The sequence below is a fragment of the Dermochelys coriacea genome, chromosome 15, assembly GCF_009764565.3.
Source record: "Dermochelys coriacea isolate rDerCor1 chromosome 15, rDerCor1.pri.v4, whole genome shotgun sequence".
NCBI classification, from domain to species: Eukaryota; Metazoa; Chordata; order Testudines; family Dermochelyidae; genus Dermochelys; species Dermochelys coriacea.
In genome coordinates this window covers 30,022,492-30,044,548 of record NC_050082.1, presented here as the reverse complement: position 1 = coordinate 30,044,548, position 22,057 = coordinate 30,022,492, and the positions used below count along the sequence as shown (strand labels likewise).

The 22,057-nt window shown below is 43.0% G+C and overlaps 1 protein-coding gene across 5 annotated transcripts in view; it reads right to left on the bottom strand.

Annotated features, from left to right (window-relative positions):
* Positions 1-22,057, bottom strand: part of KIAA1671 (KIAA1671 ortholog) — a 109,532-nt gene that overhangs the window by 8,363 nt on the left and 79,112 nt on the right. For all 5 annotated transcript variants that reach the window (XM_038373531.2, XM_038373533.2, XM_038373532.2 and 2 more), the window contains 3 exons: positions 17,720-17,838; positions 2,476-2,731; positions 410-584 (listed from right to left, as the gene is read on the bottom strand). In XM_038373531.2, coding sequence (XP_038229459.1) covers positions 410-584; positions 2,476-2,731; positions 17,720-17,838 — 550 coding nt within the window. The remainder of the gene's footprint in view (positions 1-409; positions 585-2,475; positions 2,732-17,719; positions 17,839-22,057) is intronic.

Genomic DNA, 22,057 nt, shown 5'->3' with positions numbered 1-22,057 from the left:
GAGGCCCTGACTATGGAACAAAAGGGGGGACCCACTAAACCACAGAACTTGTGGTGGGGAAAGAAAATGTAAAACAAACTAAAATAAGTGACTAACAATAATAAAATAATAGGAACAACAAGGAAAAAACAAGGTAGGTATGCTAAGTTAGTGGACATCTCTAGTCACAGGTGGCTGAGAAGGAACTGGAGTCCACCCCGCACTGTATAGCCTCAGGCTGAAGCACAGAGACATGTGGGCCTGCACACGCTGCTGACAAAAATCTCTGAAGATGTGCGGGCACATACACAACTAAAGTGGAGTACCCACCGGGACATTAGCTCGAAGAGAGAAGATTCTATGGAGGACATAATATATCTCCAGTCCCACAGCACCATGACTAATTATTTCACAGGACTGAGAGGGATACCTGTGGAGTCTTTAAACATCCAAGTGCTGTCAGTCTCCTGCATCGCAGAGAGTTTGTTTTCGGACTCTATCCATCTGCTTCTCCTGAGCGAATGGGAGCTAGGTGGCCGGTGGCAAATCCTTTTGCTGAGCTGCACACGGGTTTTCAGGACACTGGAATCCAGTATAGAAGTTTGCTTTTAAAGAGAAAAATGTTACCCTCAAATGTGGGAATTTCAATTAGTCTGAAAATAGAGCGGTTCATTCCATAACTGCTTCAGGTCTTATTTTTAAGCATAAACATATTTCAGCTTAATTAAGACTACTTTTGTTTTAAATTATTATCACTGTTATTTTAAACTCCAATTAAATCAAAATTATTCAGAGTGCTAAGACACTGTACAATAACCGATATGGAACTACAGTGGTTTCCCATTTGGACAGTTCCCTGAACTCTGCTTGGTTCCGGATGTCTGATCTGTATAATCACTGCAGATTTATTTTTTGATAACCAAACTATGATAATCTGTGTGCTCTTACTAGGTAACAATGGCCATCAGCCAATCAGAAGGCAGGGATTTGCAAAACCATAAAGTGATTATGCAACTCTCTTTCCTTCTGCTATATTTTCCCAGCTCTGACTGGTCCCCATCCTCAGAAATGTCAAGCTGTTTGCCAGCAACAAAAAGACTGAAAGTTAAATACCATGGACTTTGGTAAAAAGGAGATAATCAGTTATTTAGAACAATGCCATCTCCATACACAAAGGAAAACTGAATGGATTACAGTAGAGCAAAGGCCGCTGCAGTTGTATTTAGTGATATAATTCATTGCTGATTATGACTGAGTCATTTCCCAGAGGCCCTGGGCCCTCCATCCTCCCCTGTGAAAGCTTCTATTTTAAAATAAATATTTTAAAAGTTCTCAGTTCAGAAACTAGCCATTCACCCAAACAGCATAGGGGCCTTCTAGACTTCAACAGTTCTGCTTGAAGTCATCACTGTTTTGAAATGGCACTTGCAGCTGCTGGGAGGATGGGATGTATGGTCCTATAGCAGAGGCCACTGCAAGGTACCCTACACCCAGAATCCCCTGGCAGTAAAGTGTGAAACCACTGTGCTGCACTGCCCAGGATCTGGTCTATTACCCTTAGTTACGGGAAGAGAAAGTGTTAGCCTCCTTCAGACATTTTACAGTGCAGTTTGCCATTTAGCTACACTACTGCTATTTAGGACAGCCACACTAATACGTAAATAGATGCATTGTCGTGGCTTCTGCCAACACTCTACATTCCACCTTCCGCAAAGCTGTAAATTCTACTACAAAACAAGGGGGATTTTGTGTGTGTGTGTGTAGAATGTAACAATTCATAGGAAGTTTTCTACGGTATCTGCCACTAGCTGACGTATAATAAAAGATGAGTAACTCTTATTCAAGATAAATTTTTAATTCACAGAGATTGTACCTGAAAGGAGAAATCAACATTATCTCTAGGTATGCTCTCGTATAGCACTAAAGCTGAGTACAGTCTGCATGACTAGGCACTATATTACCAACATTCCTGTAATTCAGGATTCTTAATTTCTCAAAAGATCCGCTTTAAACTAAAATCATTAAAAAGACTGCAAAAAGATGGTACCATTGTCAATGAGAAAAGTAGTATTCAAATCCAATATCTGTAGCTTAATCTGCATTTCTCACTGCATGGTGAGCACTAGCAATTTGTATCACTTTACTACGTTGTCTCAGAAATGTATGGCTTCCATTTCTTAGAGCCATTAAACTCTTTTTCACAGCATGTCTCCTAGGAGCAGACTGAAAAATGACCAACTGAAGTGCAAATCATTGTCCCTTTGGACTCTTTTAATAGAATTCACACAGACTTAATAGGAAGGGCAGTCACAAGAACTTTCATTGCAATTTATCTTGAACTTTTCACACAGGAACTCAATAAAGAAGCCTTAATGGATAAAGCAGCATAGCACAAGGTTGAACATAAAGTTGGGAAAAGACATGGCATAGCATTTTGCTAACAGTATAGGTAACGTACTTAAAAATGAACAACTCTTTCCCTTTATGGAGACTTACATCAATGAAGGAGAAGTCAATGGTTTTCTCCTCAGGGTAGGTATCTGCTTGAAGGGTTCCCTCAATACCATCAGTTGAATCCACATCAGTACTGGAACGGTCCAAACTTGTGCTCCTTTGGTCTTTTAAGGAATCGTGTTGATCGATCATGGAGGCAGGTTCCGTTTGAGAAGAGAGAGAAGACAGCCAGCTATTTGGTGGCTGCTTCCTTGTTGAAACAACATTGCTTTCTGAGGAAGGAGACTCGGGCACAAAGCTGCAACACAAGAGAATGAACTCTGAGGCAGAAGGATGCATGAGCGAACATATGTGCAAGTATATTTTATACCATGCAATCATGATGTATCGCGTGTTCAGGAATATGTATGCAGCCATCCATGAGAGGGACAGACTATATAGTCCTAGAACTAGTGTGCGGCTTGAGTCATAGGGATAATGGATTGAGGCTGAAGTGAGGAGGCCTCTTCCATAAGCCCCAGAGCAACTACTGTGGCCACAATTGCAGCTGCAAATTTGTACCAGTCCCGATGGCGGAGGAGGAGAATGGCAGATGGATCCATAAACCACAGATCCATCGACGCTGGTCCCACCTCAGCCCCACAACTCCCTGGAGTTCTGCACTGTAATCAAAATTTGCAAAGCTTCACAGTATACAGTGGTTGTGGACCTCCAAATCCAGCCATGCTTTCTGCAAAGGAGCAGCACCAGTCCAGGTCTTTGCGCTGCCATAGATGACAGACAGGATGTGGCCCTTAATCATTCAGAGTGAAAGCTGAAACCACATCTAGAAGTAAGAAATGTATCATCTGGAGACACTACGGGCCAGCAGAGAAGGGTGAATCATTTTCATTGTAATAACTTTTTCACCACCAATGGCTTCACTTAGGATTCACCTACACCAGCGTACCCAGAGGTCTTCCAGGGGGCACATCAACTCATCTAGATGTTTGCTTAGTTTTTCAACAGCCTACATAAAAAGCATTAGCAAAGTCAGTACAAACTAAGAAATTAAGCAATTTTTCAATGATAGGATGCTGTGACACTTTTATATTTATATGTCTGATCTTGTAAGCAAGTAGTTTTTAAGTGAGGTGAAACTTTGAGTATGCAATGACAATCTGACTCCTGAAAGGGGTACGCTAATCTAGAAAGGTTGAGAATCACTGGTCTATGCACAAAAATGTGCATTAACTTAAAATAGCAGTAAAGACAACAAGTTTAACTTGGGTTCAACCCCAGGCTGCTCTGTTACACTTGAGCTGCTAATCAGAGTTACAAGGCAAGTTGCCATGTCTTGTCTGTTATTTTAACCTGAGCCAGCTAATGGAGGTAGGCTAATCTGAGTTAAGAACACCTTTTGGGGGGGGGTGTGCTATGTAGACATATCCTCTAAATCAGTGGTTCTCAAACTTTTTTTTTCCCCGCAGACCACTTAATCATCTTCCCAAATGTTGTTTGTACCATTAACTAATTATTGTAAAACGTTTTGGATAAAAGCGCTATTGCAATGGATGTGCCCTCTCTTCCTCACTGCGGCAGCCCTCAAGCTGGAAAGAAGGGGGTCTCTTCCCCTCTCCCCCACCACAGCAGCCACAGAACTGAGGCTGGGAAGGAGGGCCGTCTCTCCCCAGCAGCCATGGCTCTGGAGCTGGGGAAAGTCGGCTCTTTCCCTGGCCGCCGCAGCCCTGCACATCCCAAATTCCCCCCACCCCCTCTTCTCACCCCACTGCCCCCTCCCACCAACCCCCTATTTCCCCCAAGCTGCTTAAGTCACTGGCCTGACCAAAGGTCAGCACTTCCATGACACTCCAATGTCAGGGCAGGTGGGAAAATGCTATCCTGTGATTGGGAAGCATTAAGCTTAAACAGCATTACGATTTATATTTTGTCTTTCCTATCTGCAATTACATTTGTTACTTAAGGTTCGATCTAGTCAGAGAAATACTGAAGGGTTGATCCCTCGATTGGCACACATCAAGAGTTTAAACACTCAAGAAAATGAAACCAAAATTGGCCTGATGAACCATAGTTGCTGTGGTGAGACAGAGGGGATCACTAGATTAAATAAATCCTAAACTATTGTGGAATTTAGCAGTCGTAAGCAACAATTTCAACTACACCTGGGAGTAGCAGATAAGCAGGGCAGGGCACAGCATGCCAGTGTTATATATACTTATCACAGTTCGCCCCACTCAGGATATGTGCTGACATATTCTGCGCTAGCTCAAGATTCTGGGTTCTTTTAAAGATAAGCCCCTAAATACAGCACACAAACAATTAGCCTCAAGATTAAAAAGTTGTGGATCACTAATGTAAGGTCTGTGCCAGAGAGGAAGGGCCACAGACATCAAGGAGTACTGCGGAAAGGGATCTGGGGGTCATAGCAGACCACAAGCTAAATATGAGTCAACAGTGTAACACTGTTGCAAAAAAAGCAAACATAATTCTGGGATGCATTAGCAGGAGTGTTGTAAACAAGACACGAGAAGTAATTCTTCTGCTCTACTCTGCAATGATTAGGCCTTAACTGGAGTATTGTGTCCAGTTCTGGGCATCACATTTCAGGAAAGATGTGGACAAATTGGATGAAGTCCAGAGAAGTGCAACAAATATTATTAAAGGTCTAGAGAATGTGACCTACGAGGGAAGATTGAAAAAACTGGGTTTGTTTAATCTGGGGGAACAGAAGACTGAGAGGGGACACGATAACAGTTTTCAAGTACATAAAAGATTGTAACAAGGAGGAGAAAGAAAAATTGTTCTCCTTAACCTCTGAGGATAGGACAAGAAGCAATGGGCTTAAATTGCAGCAAGGGCAGTTTAGGTTGGATATTAGGAAAAACTTCCTAACTGTCAGGGTGGTTAAGCATTGGAATTGCCTAGGGAGGCTGTGGAATCTCCATCATTGGAGATTTTTAAGAGGAGGTTAAACAAACACCTGTCAGGGATGGTCTAGATCAGGGGTGTGCAAACTTTTTGGCCAGAGGGCCACATCTGGGTGGAGAAATTGTGTGCCGGGCCATGAATGTAGAGCTGGAGCAGGGGGTTGGGGTGCGGGAGGGAGTGCGGGGTATGGGAGGGCGTGCAGTGTGCAGGAAGGGGCTCAGGGAAAGGGGTTGGGGTGCAGAAGGGGTGCGGCAGGGGGCTCAGGGCAGGAGGTTGGGGTGCGGGGTGAGAGCTTCCGGCCTGGCACTACTTACCTCAAGCGGCTCTAGGGTGGCAGTGTGCAGTGGGGGCTAATGCCCTGGCCCCGTACCACTCCTGGAAATGGCCCACATGTCTGGAAGTGGCTCCTGGGGGTGGGGTGGGGCAGTCGGCTCCGCTGCATGCTGCCCTCATCTGTGGGTTCCACACCCAAAGCTCCTGTTGGCCGCGGTTCCCCGTTCCTGGCCAATGGGAGCTGCAGGGAGCGATGCCTGTAGACCAGGACAGCACAGTGAGCCCTCTGCCCCCACCCCTGGGGCCACAGGGACGTGGTGCTGGCTGCTTTCAGGAGTGGCGCAGGGCCAGGGCAGGCAGGGAGCCCTCTCTAGCCCCACTGCGCCGGCAATCCTGCAGGCCAGATTGAAAGCCCTGATGGGCAGGATCTGCGGGTTGTAGTTTGCCCTCCCCTGGTCTAGATAATACTTAGTCCTACCATGAGTGCAGGGGACTAGAGTAGGTGACCTCTTGAGGTCCCTTCCAGTCCTCTGATTCTATGATTCACTGTGGCAATGTGCTACCATCACATGCTGTGGAATACCATGCTAGTTACAGAGTTTCAATTTACTTTGCTTCCACTGGGTTTTCAAATGGTTTTCACTCCAGTTTAACATTAGGAGCATTTTGCCTCTCCAATCATTCTAATAAAGAAAAACCTCTCCTCTTTATTCTGGGGGCATTTCAGCGAGTCACACACCTTGTTCCACCCTAAAGAGCAATTATTTTTTTTAAAACAAATGATATGAAGTTACTCATGTTGAGCAGCAGATGGCATCAGAACCTAGAATTGGAATAGGAAGGTCTTTAAAGGCAGATCTTTTTTAAAAAGACACACTTTAATAAAACAAATACCAAGGTTTTGAAGACCTGTAGGTGATCATTAGCTGCAGTATTCAGTCCTGGAAAACCTCCCCCCACTCCAACCCCAAACTTAGTTATCAAAAGGAATCACTCTACATCCAGACAAAGACTTATACTGATCAGTTATCTTGCATAACCATTGTGGGACGCAGGGCTGGTGCAGCATTTGATGGGGGGGGGGGGGAGAGAAGTGGAATTAAAGCAGTTTCATGGCATGACAAAGCTGATGTGGTTTTATTTTTATTTTTTTGAAATGAAGCACTCATAGCTCAGACTCATTTCTGCTAAGCGTCCTTTATAATTAAATACCTGCTTTTGAGAAGTTTCTAGCTAAGAAAAAAAATTTTATTTTTATTTTAAAAAACAAAAATCTTAAACTGTGTGCTCGTGTGTGTTAAATATATATATGTGCACATTTCTGAAGAGCAGCTTGGTGTGATTGACAGTGATAACAATCTTGAAAGGAAAACATTCAAGAATGTACAGTTTGAAAAAATAATTTTTATCAAGCAACAGCAAATGTGTTAATTTCCAGATTGGCAGGGACTGGTAGCACTGCACAGGCAGAGTTTCCAGCAGATAAGCAGAAGAAATGTCTCTTGCTTCCCTCAACAGCGGCCCTGCTCCCAGCCAATTAAGACGTGGTGCTAATGAGCTCCAGAGGGAACCTTGTCTAGTATTCTTTATTGGGAAAGATGGTTGGTATCTGCAACTTTAAGCCTTCTAGATTCATTCGGAGTGTGGAAGAATGCAGAAATGTGCTAAGATAATTTTGGGACATAGCACCTTTGGTGGAATTTAAGCTACACATTTAAAACTATTTTCTGATTTGTAAGTCTCTGGAAAAGTTCTCCCAGACCACACCTTTGGATTGAAAGTGATGTAGGTGTGGGCAGCCTTGAAAAGTGAAAATATTTTGTGTCAACAGTATTAGAAAATACAGTTTCTTTCATTTGATTTAAACTAATTAGTGGCTTCCTCATCACAAACTTTTGAATAGATTTCCTTTTGAAGTTCCTGCACAATTACAACATCATTACATTCTAAATACACCTCTATCCCAATATAACGCTGTCCTCGGGAGCCAAAAAAATCTTACCACATTATAGGTGAAACCGCATTATATCAAACTTGCTTTGATCAAAGCTTAGGTTGGAGCACGCAGCCCCGCACTCCCCCCCCCCCGGAGTGCTGCTTTACTGCGTTATATCCGAAATCGTGTTATATCGGGTCACGTTATATTGGGGTAGAGGTATACTGTGACACAGCTAATCTATAAGAAAATGACAAAAGTAACGGGAGCACAAGAATATATTATGCAGAGTAGATTTTTTTCCACCCCAACACCACATTAAGTAAAGGAGCCAAATCAGAAATTAAAATATTAGCCATCCCCTCAGTCCAGCCCCTGGAAGTCCCCAGTGCATCTGGTCTACAGTATCATTTAGAATAGATTGCAACTTCTTTGGGCTAAAAACCTGTTATGCTTGCATATTCTGTATATCACACAATTATTAAAATACTATATCAATGCTCAATACTGTATATGCCTTTAACAAAGATTGTCTATCTTCTAAAAAGTAAACCCAACATTGTCACACAAAGTGCACCCAAACGTAAACACAACAGGTACCATACAAATGTAAACAATGAAATACAATATTTTATTTTCATTGTGCATGTAAACGGTCCTAGGAAGGCAGCCCTAAATTGCTGTAAAGAATATGCTGCTTTACTCAGTGCGAGAGATTGTGTAATACCAGAGTCTGGAAGTATAATATAGGGGACATCCTGTTTTAACTTGAATACCTTTGTAATATATTAAAAAAAGAGTCAGAGTCAACTCTCTGTATCTACACATTGCAAATAAATACCCACATATGATGCAAAATAATTTCCACTTAAAGATTTTAGTTACAGGATATAAAAGGCAAATTCATGCTCATTGTAGTTTACTGATATTGAATGACATTCAGTTTCTTTTTTAAAACTTTCCAGTAGTCCAAGGAAATGGCTAAAATGTCACCTGGTATAAAATCAGATTATTACAATTCCATTATGTAACTAATATGTGTCTCTCTCATAGAAGAGACTGAATTTGCCTCTCTGAAGACTATTATCATTTTAAAATAATTACTGCAAAGAAAGATTGGGATAGCTCACTGAAGAACTTGAGAAGGTTTATACAAAAATTTCTCTTTATTTAAAAAGAGAAAATCTGAATAATTGAACCATCACTACCCACTTTAATGAAATATCTGCTAAACTGCATTACAAATGAGACTCTTGCGCTAGCTCCAGCAGTGCCTAGCTCCAGTGGGAGAGGATTTCTAGTTTCTCTCTCAGTGAAAGGTACCCATAAACAGGGCCCTCTGCGATTTCATAATTACTGATTTTGCCTTGGAATTCCCCTCTTGCCTCAGAACTGTGCTTCAGAATCTTCACTGTCATTAAAAAAAATTATGTTCCTCGTCCTTAAATTTGGGGAGATAACCTTGAAACCAGCAACAGAACGTAAATCAATGCAGGGATATCCCCCTGAGACACTCCTGAAAAGGACTAAAACAATGGCTCTTACAGAGCTGTCTTGTTCATCTGAATCAGGGCCCCATGGGGTATGTCTAGACTGCAATGAGACACCCGGAGCTGGCCTATGGCTGCTGACTTGGGCTGGGGGTGTGGAGGGGCTGGCTATAAAATTGCAGGTTAGATGTTCGGGCCTGGGCTTTGGGACCTTCCCCCTTCCAGAGTTATGAAAGCCAAGGCTTCAGTCCAAGCCAGAACATCAACACTAATTTTCATAGCCCTGCAACCCAAGCTCCACAAGCCTTTGTCAGCTAACATGGGCAAGCTGTGCGTGTTATATTGCAGTGTAGACATACCCATGGACTCCATGGGCAGGGATGCAAAACCATGCTCTGCAGTGTCCCTAGCCTCTGTTTGCCAGAAGCTGGGAATAGGATGGATCACTTGACTACCTGTTCTGTTCATTCCCTCTGAAGCATCTGGCACTGGTCACTGTTGGAAGACAGGCTACTGGGTCAGATCAATGGTCCGTCTAGCCCAGTGTGGCCGCTCTTGTGTTGTTATTCACTGGCCACAAAAACAATCTTTTCCTTGAGATACCAAACATGCCAGCATTACTGACTCAGAATTCACCATGTTGCTGCTGCCAGGCATCAAACATTTTATTTTCTGTCTGCCTTTTGCCAGGACCAACCTGGAGCAGCAGCCTCTTGCTCTCCAACTTTCCCCACCAGGAGGGGGTCATCAGATTACCGTGCACGCTTCCTGCACGGTTTCTTTAAGCCAGGCAGCTACAGCAGACAGGATGTGGGGGGAGCCAGAAGTGTAAGCTGTCATGCTGGTCTGCCTGGAGAATTAGCACTGCAGTTGAGGTCTGGGGAGATGAGCTGCCCAAGAAGTTCCAAGCTGGACCACCTAGACAACATTGTGGTAGCCATGGCCCCGGGAGCCAGGCTGGAGAACATACTGGAAACCCCATTCTCAAAAATAATCATTGTTTGAACTCGAATGAGTATTTTAAACTGTCTCTCATAGGTGTCAGTATATATTTGAGGTCAGGCCTGGGAATGAAAGGTATGATACGTCACTGGGTGAGAGTAAGTTAACTGCTGAAGAATTTAGGTTTCTTGCAGCAGAATTTGGTGCCATTGTGCCATGGAATACAGCCCCTGCCCTGGCCATAATTCCGCACCCCAAATAACTATAACTGCTCTCTACAGTTAAATGATTGATATACAATGCAACTCCTCTGGTAACTCATCACCATGCTTTTGTACAACACCTGTTCTTAAACCCTCAAGTCTTAAAAACTTACTCAACCATAAAAAGTAAACAAGCCTGCAACAAAACACCCGGCAAGTTACTGAACTACATTTCCCATAACACCTTAAGGCTAGGTTAGGAGTCGCATTTAAAAAACCCACCCCTCAGACACAGAGACCTTCTAACTATGAGGAGGAAACAGGGTAAGCCTTCTAGCTCCATTCTTCATCCCATTCCATAAACAAATGCTACATTTACGTACAACCCAATAAAATCTGATGCCATTTAACAAGCACTCCATAATTCTCCACCCCTCAGTCTCACAATGGCTATGTTTTAAACATCTTTTTCTCCTCGGGAATAACTTTTTACACTCAGTGCTCCTTGCAGCAGCACTGGGTATCTAAGCACAGAAGGAGGTGCAGCCCAGGAGGCACCAGGGTGGGGGATGCACACAGATGGCCTTTGCTCCTTGTGTTTCCCATACCCTGGGCCACTCTGGAGGCCAGTCTCCAGTGTACACTGGAGCAGCTCTGGAGGTTGCTTTGGTTTACACCACCTTGCCCACAGCCATCAAATGGCTAGTTTGCAGCTCAGGATTGCTGGAGTGCAGAGCCCTCAGGCCAATCTTCCTGCTCCCAGCAGCATTGTCTGCCCCTGCATGACACAATTCCCCCTGGACATTCTCTCCCTATCTGCCGAAGGAGCTCTCTGTCTAAAAGAGGCATAGCAGGGCAGGGATCTGGCCAAGAAATAAATAAAGCCATTCAATCCCAAACAGAGAAAAGCAAGTTAGCTCAATATGTTTTTTCAAAATGAAGTAAGGTGTAAAGTTAGGGTTTATATAAATACAGCCTGAACATTTGGAAATGTGTGCAAAGTACATTCAAAAGAAAAATTGACAGAACAAGCCCCAAGAGAGCAGGTCTCAATCAGGATCACAGACAATATGGAATTAAACATGCAAAGATGGCTGTAAACAGGCCAAGGCCCAAATCAGCTAGTTGAGCCTGGTTTGAGAGAAAACAGTGAACAATGTGAGGCAAGGTAATGGTTTAAAGCTGAAACATGTTCCCTTTGAGAGCAGAGAAGGTTCATATTTAAGATACACAAGCTTTTTTATTAAGTGTGAAGCAGATTGCCACCACAAGACTAGGAAACCTCATTTCTTTATTACATATGTATGGTTAGAGTATTTTTAACTCTCAGGCTCCATAGTACTGAACGTTTCTATTAAAAGATAAACAGCAGAAGTTTCCACCATTCCCTCCCCACCACATACCTCCCTCTAGTTCCACTGTATACTAAGAAGATCTAAATCATGAACAGAATATACAGGTAGCTTAATATCTTCCACGCAAATCCAGTAACTGAAAAATCAACTCCTCCGTTTACCTGCTGAGTCCTGAGTTCAGGCATCAGCATTCCCCCTGCAATGAATGATGGAATCATCCTACAGGAGAGCAGGGAGGGCTGCCAAGTGCCTAGGATCTTATCAAGGCATTTCCTGCTCTCCTTTATGGGTGATCTCAACATTTGCTGCAGAGGAAAAACTCCCCAGCATTCAAGGCTTGACAATTTAATGCCTAAATAAATTAGCATTTTTAAGGTGGCCTCCTTTTCTATCATGGGTTAACCACAGCCACAATCCAGCTTTGAAATAAATGTTCAAATGGTCTTGCTTTTGAATTTGAAAGGAAGACGCCTTTGTTGTTGGAAACTGATTTCACAGAGAAGGCAGCTGCAAAACACTTAATTAAAGTTTAACTTATGGAAGAGATTTAGATGTTGGCATATCATTTTGTCAGCCCATCAGGCCTTCTCAACCATAAAACTACCCAGCCTTAGCAAGCATAAAATATTTATATTGCACCATCTCCCAGATGCAAAACATATTCTGAACACAAGTGACGTTAGAACTGCAGTAAGACTCAGAGTTAAAGCTGTCATTTCTACATTGTGTTTAGCATTTAAGATATTGCACAAAAACCGACAGACTGATCTGAGACCACGACAATACCTAAACACAAACAGGGGAGTGAGCGAGCTTGCAATTTTCACTCCATGGAGCCATGCTTTAAATGGTATTAAAAATGAAAAGTTGACTTTGATAACTCACCCACTTTCCTGCTGGGCACCTCAGTTATAATCATACTGTGGTACTTAAATTCAAGATAAGCCAAGGTTGGGTGCACCTTAATACAGCATAACACCACCACTTTGACTGGAACAGAACGCTTGAAAGCATCAATTAATGGACACACTGCATTTACCACTGTAGAGTGTTTGGGATTTAAAGGGCTGTTATAACCTACCACCACCTTATTCTGCAGAATGTTTATTTAGATATCATTAATTGGTATGGATAGATACCAGTATTTATATCAAAGAAGGCAAGTAAAACAGCTACTATGCAAGTGCTTTGTGTTAGAGTAATTTGAATCGTCTTGTTAAATTAGGTCGACCATATTTCCCTATGCTGAATACGGGACACCTGGTAAAATTACTCGTATTCAAGTGAGTTCAACAGCGCTCAATCAGAACTATGCAGTACAAACATTCAAATTAACATCAAGTTGACTGAGCCCCTGTTAAAAAGAAATATTGCGTATTTGGATTCTTTTTATTTACCTTTTTATCTTTAAGGCTGTAGGGTTCACACAGGGAACGTCTCACACACACACACACACACACACACACACACTCACTCCTGTACCCCCTCTTTCACTCGGGGGGGGGGGTGACCGACTGACCCAACCCTCCCTGCCCAGCACTCTCTGCTCTCCATGCCTGGCTTAGCCCCTGGGACGGACCCGCCTCTCCTGGTACCTGGCACTGTGTCTTCCCGAGGCAACACAGGGTCACATGTCCCCCTCCCCAGATTTCTGCCAGGGTTCACACCAGAATGTGGCCAACAGCAACCTTTTGGCGCTGTGCGGGAGGGAAGGGATGGGAGCCGCTTCCAGCCATGGGCGGCAGCGGGAAGGGGGGGGGGGGGAGGGATGACTTATCCCTGTGTCTTTGCAGAGCTCATCTCTTCCCTCCCCCCCACCCCCACACTCCCCTGTGGCTGGAAGCAGCTTGTCCCTTCAGGCTGCTGCAGGCCACTGACATAACCCAGCGGCCTCCTGTGCCCCAGCTGCAGCACGGACAGGAAGGGGTTAAGCCCTTAGGCTGCACTGTGCACCAGGCCCAGGGAACCTGACTGCAGGGGCTTCAGCAAATCCCACCACAGTGGCTGAGCAGGGGAGGGTGACTAGAGGACAGAGCAGCCCTGAGCTCCCTGGAGGCAGGACCTAGGGCAGGGGGCTGGAGGGGGAAGAGGGAGCTAAGCTCATGCCCGGAGGGGCTGCTGTGGAGCCTGCAGGGTCGGGGCACAAACAGGCTGGAAATTGCTTTCCCCCCCACCCCCACCACTCCAGGATTTAGCTGAGGGGTGAAGAGGCTTTCCTGTGCCAGCGTCGTGCGGGGCTTTAGCACCTGCAGGGCTCTGCTCCTCCTGGCCCGCGCCCCAGGCCAGAGGGTCTTGGGCTTTCTCGTGGTGCTGGCCCAGCCAAAGGCAGTGGGGGAAGGAAGGAGCTGCCAGCTAGGCTGTTGGTGAGCTGAGCGCTCTGACCAGGGGCTTGCTCTCCCTGGGAGTGGGATGCAGCCCGCTGGGGGGGGTGAAGGGGCAAAGCAGGAAGAGGACAGTAGGAAGGGGAGCACGTAAAGGGTCGAGGGGTGGGCAGCAGAGGTGACACATAACTGGCTGCAGCTTGGCGCCTCCCTGAACTCACCAGCCACCGCGACTCGCAGTGCCAGCCAGTGCCAGCCAGGAATGGGACTCGGGGGATGGGGTCCTGCTGGCCAAGAACCAGCACACAGCAGGGGCTGTGCTGATGAACCAGCAGGGTGAGTGGCCGGCCCTGCATGCTGCAGCTTTGCCCTGCCACCAGCGTTACACACCCACACCCATCGTCGGCCACTGGACCCTCCCCACTCACCGCTGGTGAGCAGGCAGCTGGCGAGCAGGGATGCGGCCAGCAGCCAGTACTGATGTGGGGGAGACAGAAAATACGGGACAATTTGCCTGTTTTTAAGAAAAAGTTGGGACACCTGAAGGAGATCTTAAATATGGGACTGTCCCTTTTAAAACAGGATGTCTGGTCACCCTATGTTAAATGGTCACTATCTAAATAAATGTGTTTTGCTAAAGCCAATTGCAAGATAATACACCTGGAACCAAGAATGCAAGTTATACCTAAAGGATGAGAGTGTATTTTGCAAAGCAGTGACTCAGAGAAGGACTTAGGGTCATCACAGATCATTGCCACAGCACAGTGCAATACCATGGCAAAAGGGTTAACGTGAACCTCGGAGGTATCAAAAGGACAACATCAAATGCATGTAGCAAAATGATCTTGCCTCTGTACACAGTGTTAGTAAGAACACTTCTAGAATACTGTGTCCAGTTCAAGAAGGATGTTGAAATGCTGGAGAGTTAAAAGAAGGACCACAGACAAAATCCAGGGACTGGAAAGCAATCCATATGTGAGCTCAATTTATTCAGTTTATTGACGAGGTAACAACCACTGTGTAGAAGTACTTAAACATGGATAAGATATCTGGTAGTGGCAGGGCTTTTCAATCTTGCTGACAAGGCATAACAAGGTACAATGCCTGGAAGTTAAATTCAACCTCAAAATAAGTTGCAATTTCCTAACAGTGAGGGTAATTAAACATCAGTCCAACTGACCAGCGGAGGTGGTAGATTCACTATCGCTTGGAGTCTGTAAAGTGAAATTGGATGTCTTTCTAAAATGACACGTTTTAATCCAGCATCTGGGAGATTTTCTACAGCTTTTGTGTGTGTGGGCTCAGACTGAGCGGTTGTGGCAGTTCCCTCTGGCCTTGGAACCTGTGAATCCCTCTGTTCATTCTCTTCTTTCATGGGCCAGGGGGAGAACAGGAGTGCATACACTGCCCACAAAATGCTCATAGCACTTGATGCTCTGCCTTAAGACAAAGATAATCAGATCTCATGCATCAGGTCTTTAGCCCATTGCCTTCCAGGTTGGAAAGATTTCCCCCAGCTATCCTCCCAATGCACAATTAGCCATATGCATTTTAGGGTTTGGTTATTTCGTTTTCCTCTGAAGCATCAGAGATAGGTCACATATGGAGATGGGACATCAAATGGGATAGTCCAGTGCTCTGAGGTAGGATACAGAACCCTCTTTCTTAGATTCTTGCTCCCATGCTCAAGTTCGAACTAATCACCAAATTTCATAGTTTCATAGATTCCAAGGCCAGAAGGGACCATTGTGATAATCTAGTCTGATCTCCTGTATAACACAGGCCTCCCACAAAATAATTCCTAGATCAGATCTTTAAAAAAAATAAAATAAAATCTAATCTTCATTGTAAAATGGTCAGTGATGGAGAATCCACCACAATTCTTAGTAATTTGTGCCAATGGTTAATTACTCTCACTGTTAAAAATTTGTGCCTTATTTCCAATCTGAATTTGTACAGGTGTAACTTCCAGCCATTGGGATTTTGTTACATCTTTCCCTGCGAGATTAAAGAGCCCATTATTAAACATTTGTTCCCCTTACAGACACTTATAGACTATGATCAAGTCACTCCTTAACCATCTCTTTGTTAAGCTAAATAGATTGAGCTCTTTGAATCTATCACTGTAAGGCAGGTTTTCTAATTCTTTAATCATTCTTGTGGCTCTTCTCTGAACCCTGCCCAATTTATCAACGTCCATCTTGAATTGTGGACGCCAGAACTGGACACAATATTTCAGCAGCAGTCATACCAGATTCAAATATAAAAGTAAAATAACTTCTCTACTACTTGAGATTCCCCAGCTTATACATCCCAGATCGCATTAGCTCTTTCGGCCAGAGTCACGTTGGGAGTTCATTTCAACTGATTAGCTCTTGATCTTTTTAAATATCACTGTTTCCTAGGGTAGAGTCCCCCATCACACAAGTATGGCCTATCATATATACATTTACATTTAGCCATATTAAAACCAATATTGTTTTCTTGTGCCCAGTTTACCAAGTGACCCAGTTTGCTCTGAAGCAGTGATCTGTCCTCTTCAGTATTTATCACTCCCCCAGTTTGTGTATCATCTTTGCAGGTGGGAAGGAATTTGCCTGCTGGTCAAACTGGAGGTGTTACACCTCTCTCTGCAGCAGAGGCATGGACCACCTGCAAGGAATATCTGGACATATCTCATTAATCAATTCCCTGCCACTGCAGGGCCCATGGGTATTGGTGGAGCCTCAATCTTTCCTATTCTCTGTGTGTGGCACACAACAGTTTGGTCTCCTGAGGACTGAAATGTTTGTGTGTAACTGGGCTCAGTATAGGCAAATCTGGGCAAAGTTTAATGACCTGTGACATACAGGAGGTCAGACTATATGATATAATGATTCCCCTTCTGGCCTTAAACACTATGAAATCTATGGATATATTTCATGGTACATGAAACCTCCCCAAAAACAGTGACAGAAGCACAAGCACCACACAACTAGGTCATCACTCATCTAATTTGCAACATTGAAGTCTGGTTTTGGTCTGAAAAGCAAGTACATAAAAATGGCACTATACTGTTCAACAGACCCGCACCCTACATGAATTCAATCATAACAGCCTGATCTACTAACTGAGGCCATATTTTTTATTGCTTTTTCCTTCTGTAGTCACCAAAGAGCATAAACTAGATTCTATTCTGGCTCATACACGAACAGAATTGTTAACTGAGTTCCAGTGGCAGGATCTTTACTATTCATTAATTATATAACTGGTGATCATGCATGAGCCAGAAGGAACACAGCTCAAATTTCTGACCCCAGCTGCAGCTTGCTGTGATAGTTTTTAAAAAGAGGTTTCCCACTTATAAACCAAGCACATTTGATAGATATGTCATTCAGACACAAACATGGAACTTCATAATGCTATTTTTACAGTGACTGTTCACATTTTAAGGGAAAAAAAGTAATTGGATTTCTCAAAATCTCGCAGGAAATGTCTACACTGGAGCTACAAAATGTAATTTCCAGCTCAAGTAGACATTCCCATCCTAGCTCAATCACTGCTAAAAGCAGAAGCGTATCTGCAGTGGCAAGAACAGCAGGATGGACCAGCCACCAAGTACGATCCCATGTGAGACCATGGGTAGGCACTCAGATGGTTAGTCTTTCCTGCTGTGGCTATACTTTTATTTTTAGTGTGCTGTCTCAATCAGAGCTAGCACAGGAATGACTACTTGAGGCATATCCTCAAACAGTCTACTGCATTGTAAGCTAGAGAAAACATATCAAAAAGGAAAACACAATATGCAATACCCAGCCAAACCACTGGGGACAACACAGTCAGCCTTCCTCAGTCCTACCTGTCCCCACTGTGGCGCTGCTCACTCCAGGTACCATATTGACTGTCAGCCTCTTGCACAAGTGTATCTGTATCCTTGGCCTCTGGGGGTTGTCTGGCAAAGCACTGCCTCAGTTGATCCTGCAACACAATATAATAAAAGTTTAACATGATTCCTTTAACAGTTTGGTTAAACAGTTTACTGAGTTCATTTATGGCAATAGCTTTCCAATCCATAAGTCTAAAGCTGAACAAGAGTAAACTTACGCACAGAAACACAGTTTAACTAGTAAAATGTCTTCAATCTATAAACACACAAAGGCTAGAAGGGTCTTTATAAAAGAGAGGCTTTATTTTCATGGGCAAATCATTGGGGCCTGAAGCAGGAAATGATTATTTTGTTTCATTAACTCAAAGATAGATGGCTACAGTTAATCCCTCTTCTATTTAACAATAGTTAGCAAGTAATTTTTGGAGGGCATCATGTAAACACACATAACTCTACTGAGAGAATAACAGAAATTGTGTAGTTTATCCTCACTTCTAGCTTTTTCTATAGGAGTATTTTGGCAGTATGGAAGTATCATGGAAGCTCCTCGAAATAAAATTATCTTGCCAGACAATTGCACCTGTTTGGCAAACATTGCTCTCTTGCTCACTATTTCCTCACTTTTGTTTACAATGCTGCAGAATCATTTGATGGAGCTCCATTTGACACACCTCCTTATTTGTGCAGCATGATTGGGTCAGTAGGAACGTGCATAGCTTAGAAACTGATGTTTGTTAATTAACTGCTGCACAAAGTCAAAGGAGGAAGCAGAAAACGTGCAGTGCAGGTCCCCAAAAGAACCTATTGTTTTTACAGACTACATTTTTTGGAATATATTCTGAATCCATAGCCTTCACTCCATATGATCGTAACTATTTAAATAGGTTATATTTGGAGTCTAATTTACTTGCCAATGTTCCTTTTAAACATTGGATTGCTATTTTATTAGCTTTTAACTTTTTTGTTACAAATCCACAAGAACATTTAAAGCTAACAATCCTCTGAGGGAGAGAAAATGAACAGTACACAGCATCACACAGCAGTGAGTTTTCTTCAGCCTTTATACTCTAGTTCCATATGTCATTAAAAACAAACTGTTGTTTTCTTTTGAAGTGTCATTTGTAAATGTCTAATCTCCAAGTGCATTGGAAGAGAATGTCACGTGATTAATTCTCAGTTTGAAGCCATAAAAGTAGTGAGAATACCATTTCTTAGTCATGTGTGTCATTTATTGTTCCTACAACATTTGATCACAGAAATTAGAAACAAGAGACTTGGAGACTCATCTTGTTTCTCCCTCCATGGGTGCAGAAAGTGCCCTAAAGCATAGATAAGTGTTTTGTCTTGTTAAACTGAGGGAGGGGAGCAGGTGCCTTAGGAGGAAAGCGATATGGATGCTCCTCAGAGTGAGAAATTATTCAGTAGCATCCTACCAAGTCAGTGAAAGGTGTCGAGTGACAGCTCTGGAGCCCCAAGCTCTATCTAGCCACAGAACTGTGAGCACAGCGAGCAGCAGGAACAGTTTCTTGCCATCGCTTTACTGAGATGACACCAGCTGATGTGGAGGGGCCATCCCTAGGAGTAGAAGGATAATTCTGTCTCCGTGACCAATTAGTACTTGACCTCTCTCAAGGTCTGCCAAAGTTGCCAATCAGCACCTAACACTGAGTGTTCTGGGGGTGGCGACTGCGTTGTGGACACTTATCCTGTAGGAGCTGGATTAAGACCACCTAACTCATTTAACACGGGCCAATCAAAAGCCAGATGATGGTTATGACTGTCAGTTACCAAAAGTCTGTGTAGGATTTGAACCAGCAAGTAGAAGTGAAAGGCTCTCCCTGCCATTATCAATCCCCAGACAATTGAATTCTGTCACTTGGACAATTAGCTGCTGAACAAAAACCAATAAGCACACTGATTACTTTTTGAGCATGCTCAGCAAATACCAATATAAAAATAGTACAGTGCACTGACAAAGGTAGGAAAAATAGTTTTATAGGACAAAACTTTTATGAAGATGAATGGCACATTGGTTCACTTCTATAGGAGTTGTAGTGTAGTCAACTGTCCCAACAGAAAATTTTAAAATGTACTACGTATAAGTAATTAGACAAGAGGGGAAAGGAGTTTTATAACTGCTTGCAGAACAGTCAAGAACACAGTCGCCATGAAGAGAAAAGCAGCAGTAGAAATGCAAACCCAACTGTAAGCCTTTGGATCTCTCTCATTAAAAGAATAATGTCCACACGTCTCATGTTTGCATTACAGAAATCAATACAGAACTGGCCAATGGCTGTAATAAAAACTGTAAAAACCAACACATACCAAGATGCACTTGCGTGTGAGCCATACACTCAGAGCCGTGCACAGAAATTGGTTTGTGCCCTTTTTGTGGCAGAAGATTCTCATGGACATCCTTGGAAGCTGTGCTATATAATGAATGCAATATAACAACAGGCAGGGCTGGCGGCCCCACCCATTATTAAGGTTGCCTGAAAATTCCCTTTATATGGTTCTGTTTTCAGTTGCTTATAACTTTGCCAAACTTTAACCCTTCAGGCTGCAGTTTTTCATGCTGTGTCTCTGTCTTAGGAATGTTGTGAAAATAAATTCATTAGTGTTTGGGGAAATATTCAGATATTCTAGTGCTGAGCCTCATAGTAGAGGCCATGAGGAAATGAATAATTCTGTGTTATGAGCAGGGTTTGAATAGTGCGCAGTAACTAAGACCTAGGGTCACACATTGAACAATCAAACTATTGACTAGCTGCTCTTTAAGCAAGCACCGTCCATCCAGTGCACTGAATAAGGCAGGAAAAATAGTATGTGATCATGCAATTAAAGACTGTATCATAAAGCACAATGCATGCACACAAGAGGGCTGAATTATGGTTACATGGGCAACCTTAACTCTGGCATTTCCTAACTTCTGAGAGCTTGACTTTGCAACCTTAATAATGTATTTTAACAGTTTGTGCTTGTAGTAAATAATTAATATAATAATAATAATCTCTTATAAAACATTTTTCATCCATAGTTCTCAAAGCGCTTTATAAAAAAAGGTATAATTATCCCCATTTTTGGATGTGGAAAACTAAGGCACAGGGAGGTGAAGTAACTTGCCCAAGACTATATAAACTGTATAGTATAAACTGAATGTTATTCTGGATACTAAATGACACCAAAGGATTCTTTTAACATTTGATTGGCTTGCTACAGGTACCCACCTTAAAGTTAGTGTTGTGAGGTACTCTGAATGGTGTTTTATGGAAAGCAGAAGGAGCATAAAAAAAAAGTCTTACATTCATTTTCAGTAAGCACTTCTCTGAGTTCCTATGAACATTTGTATAAAACTACCAGATATCCTGGTTATTTTTCAGCTGAAGTCATAACATGCATCCGATGAAGTGAGCTGTAGCTCACGAAAGCTTATGCTCAAATAAATTTGTTAGTCTCTAAGGTGCCACAAGTCCTCCTTTTCTTTTTGCGAACACTGATTTAGTACATTTAAATATTTTCTTTGTTTTTACATTTCCTCAATTTGCTAGGACTATGTACTTGGTAATGCTGTAAAAAACAAACAAATCCCAAGGTAATAAAACAATGTTTGGGATGGAAAAAGCAGACACATTCATAATTGAAGCTTCTTACTTCACTGCCTCCCATCTCTTTTTCTTGGATGGTAAAAACAAGCAAACACAAACAAACATTTTCTCCAAGGTGGAGGCAGGCATCAGAATCTTAATCTCAATTGTGCCTATCATTTGTTCAGTCATATGGCAGTCACAACTCCTCATTATTCAGCAAACTGTGCATTTGATAAATCCCCCCAGCAGATTTAAGAGTGGAACACTTTCCCAGTAGTAGTAGTTGCATAACACCAGATATTAGAAGGTGTTTGATGAAAAGCAAATCAGATTAAAGCATAGCTACAATGGAATGAATTATAAGGGTAGTAATAGACATAACTGAATAACCTTGGCTTTCTGCATTGTACCTCTCACCTTTCATTTTCAAATAACTGTCTAGTGAAGCTAGCAGGTTGTATTACTAATAGATATAAGTGACAAATATGAAGGAATCAATCCTCTTTTGCGGGGAGGGGGAAGAGAAATGGGTCATATCTGATGTTGCTGATATCCTGAATTTGCAGCAGACAGATGTAAAATCACAGCTATAACATCCTACTCCAAAGTAAAGCACTCTGGTGCCTTCTGTTTCCCAGTGGCACTGAGTCATCCACGGAAACTAGAAATTATGCATCATGTACAGACATGTTGGCTCCTTCTTGCATTCATTATCCCAAACGAC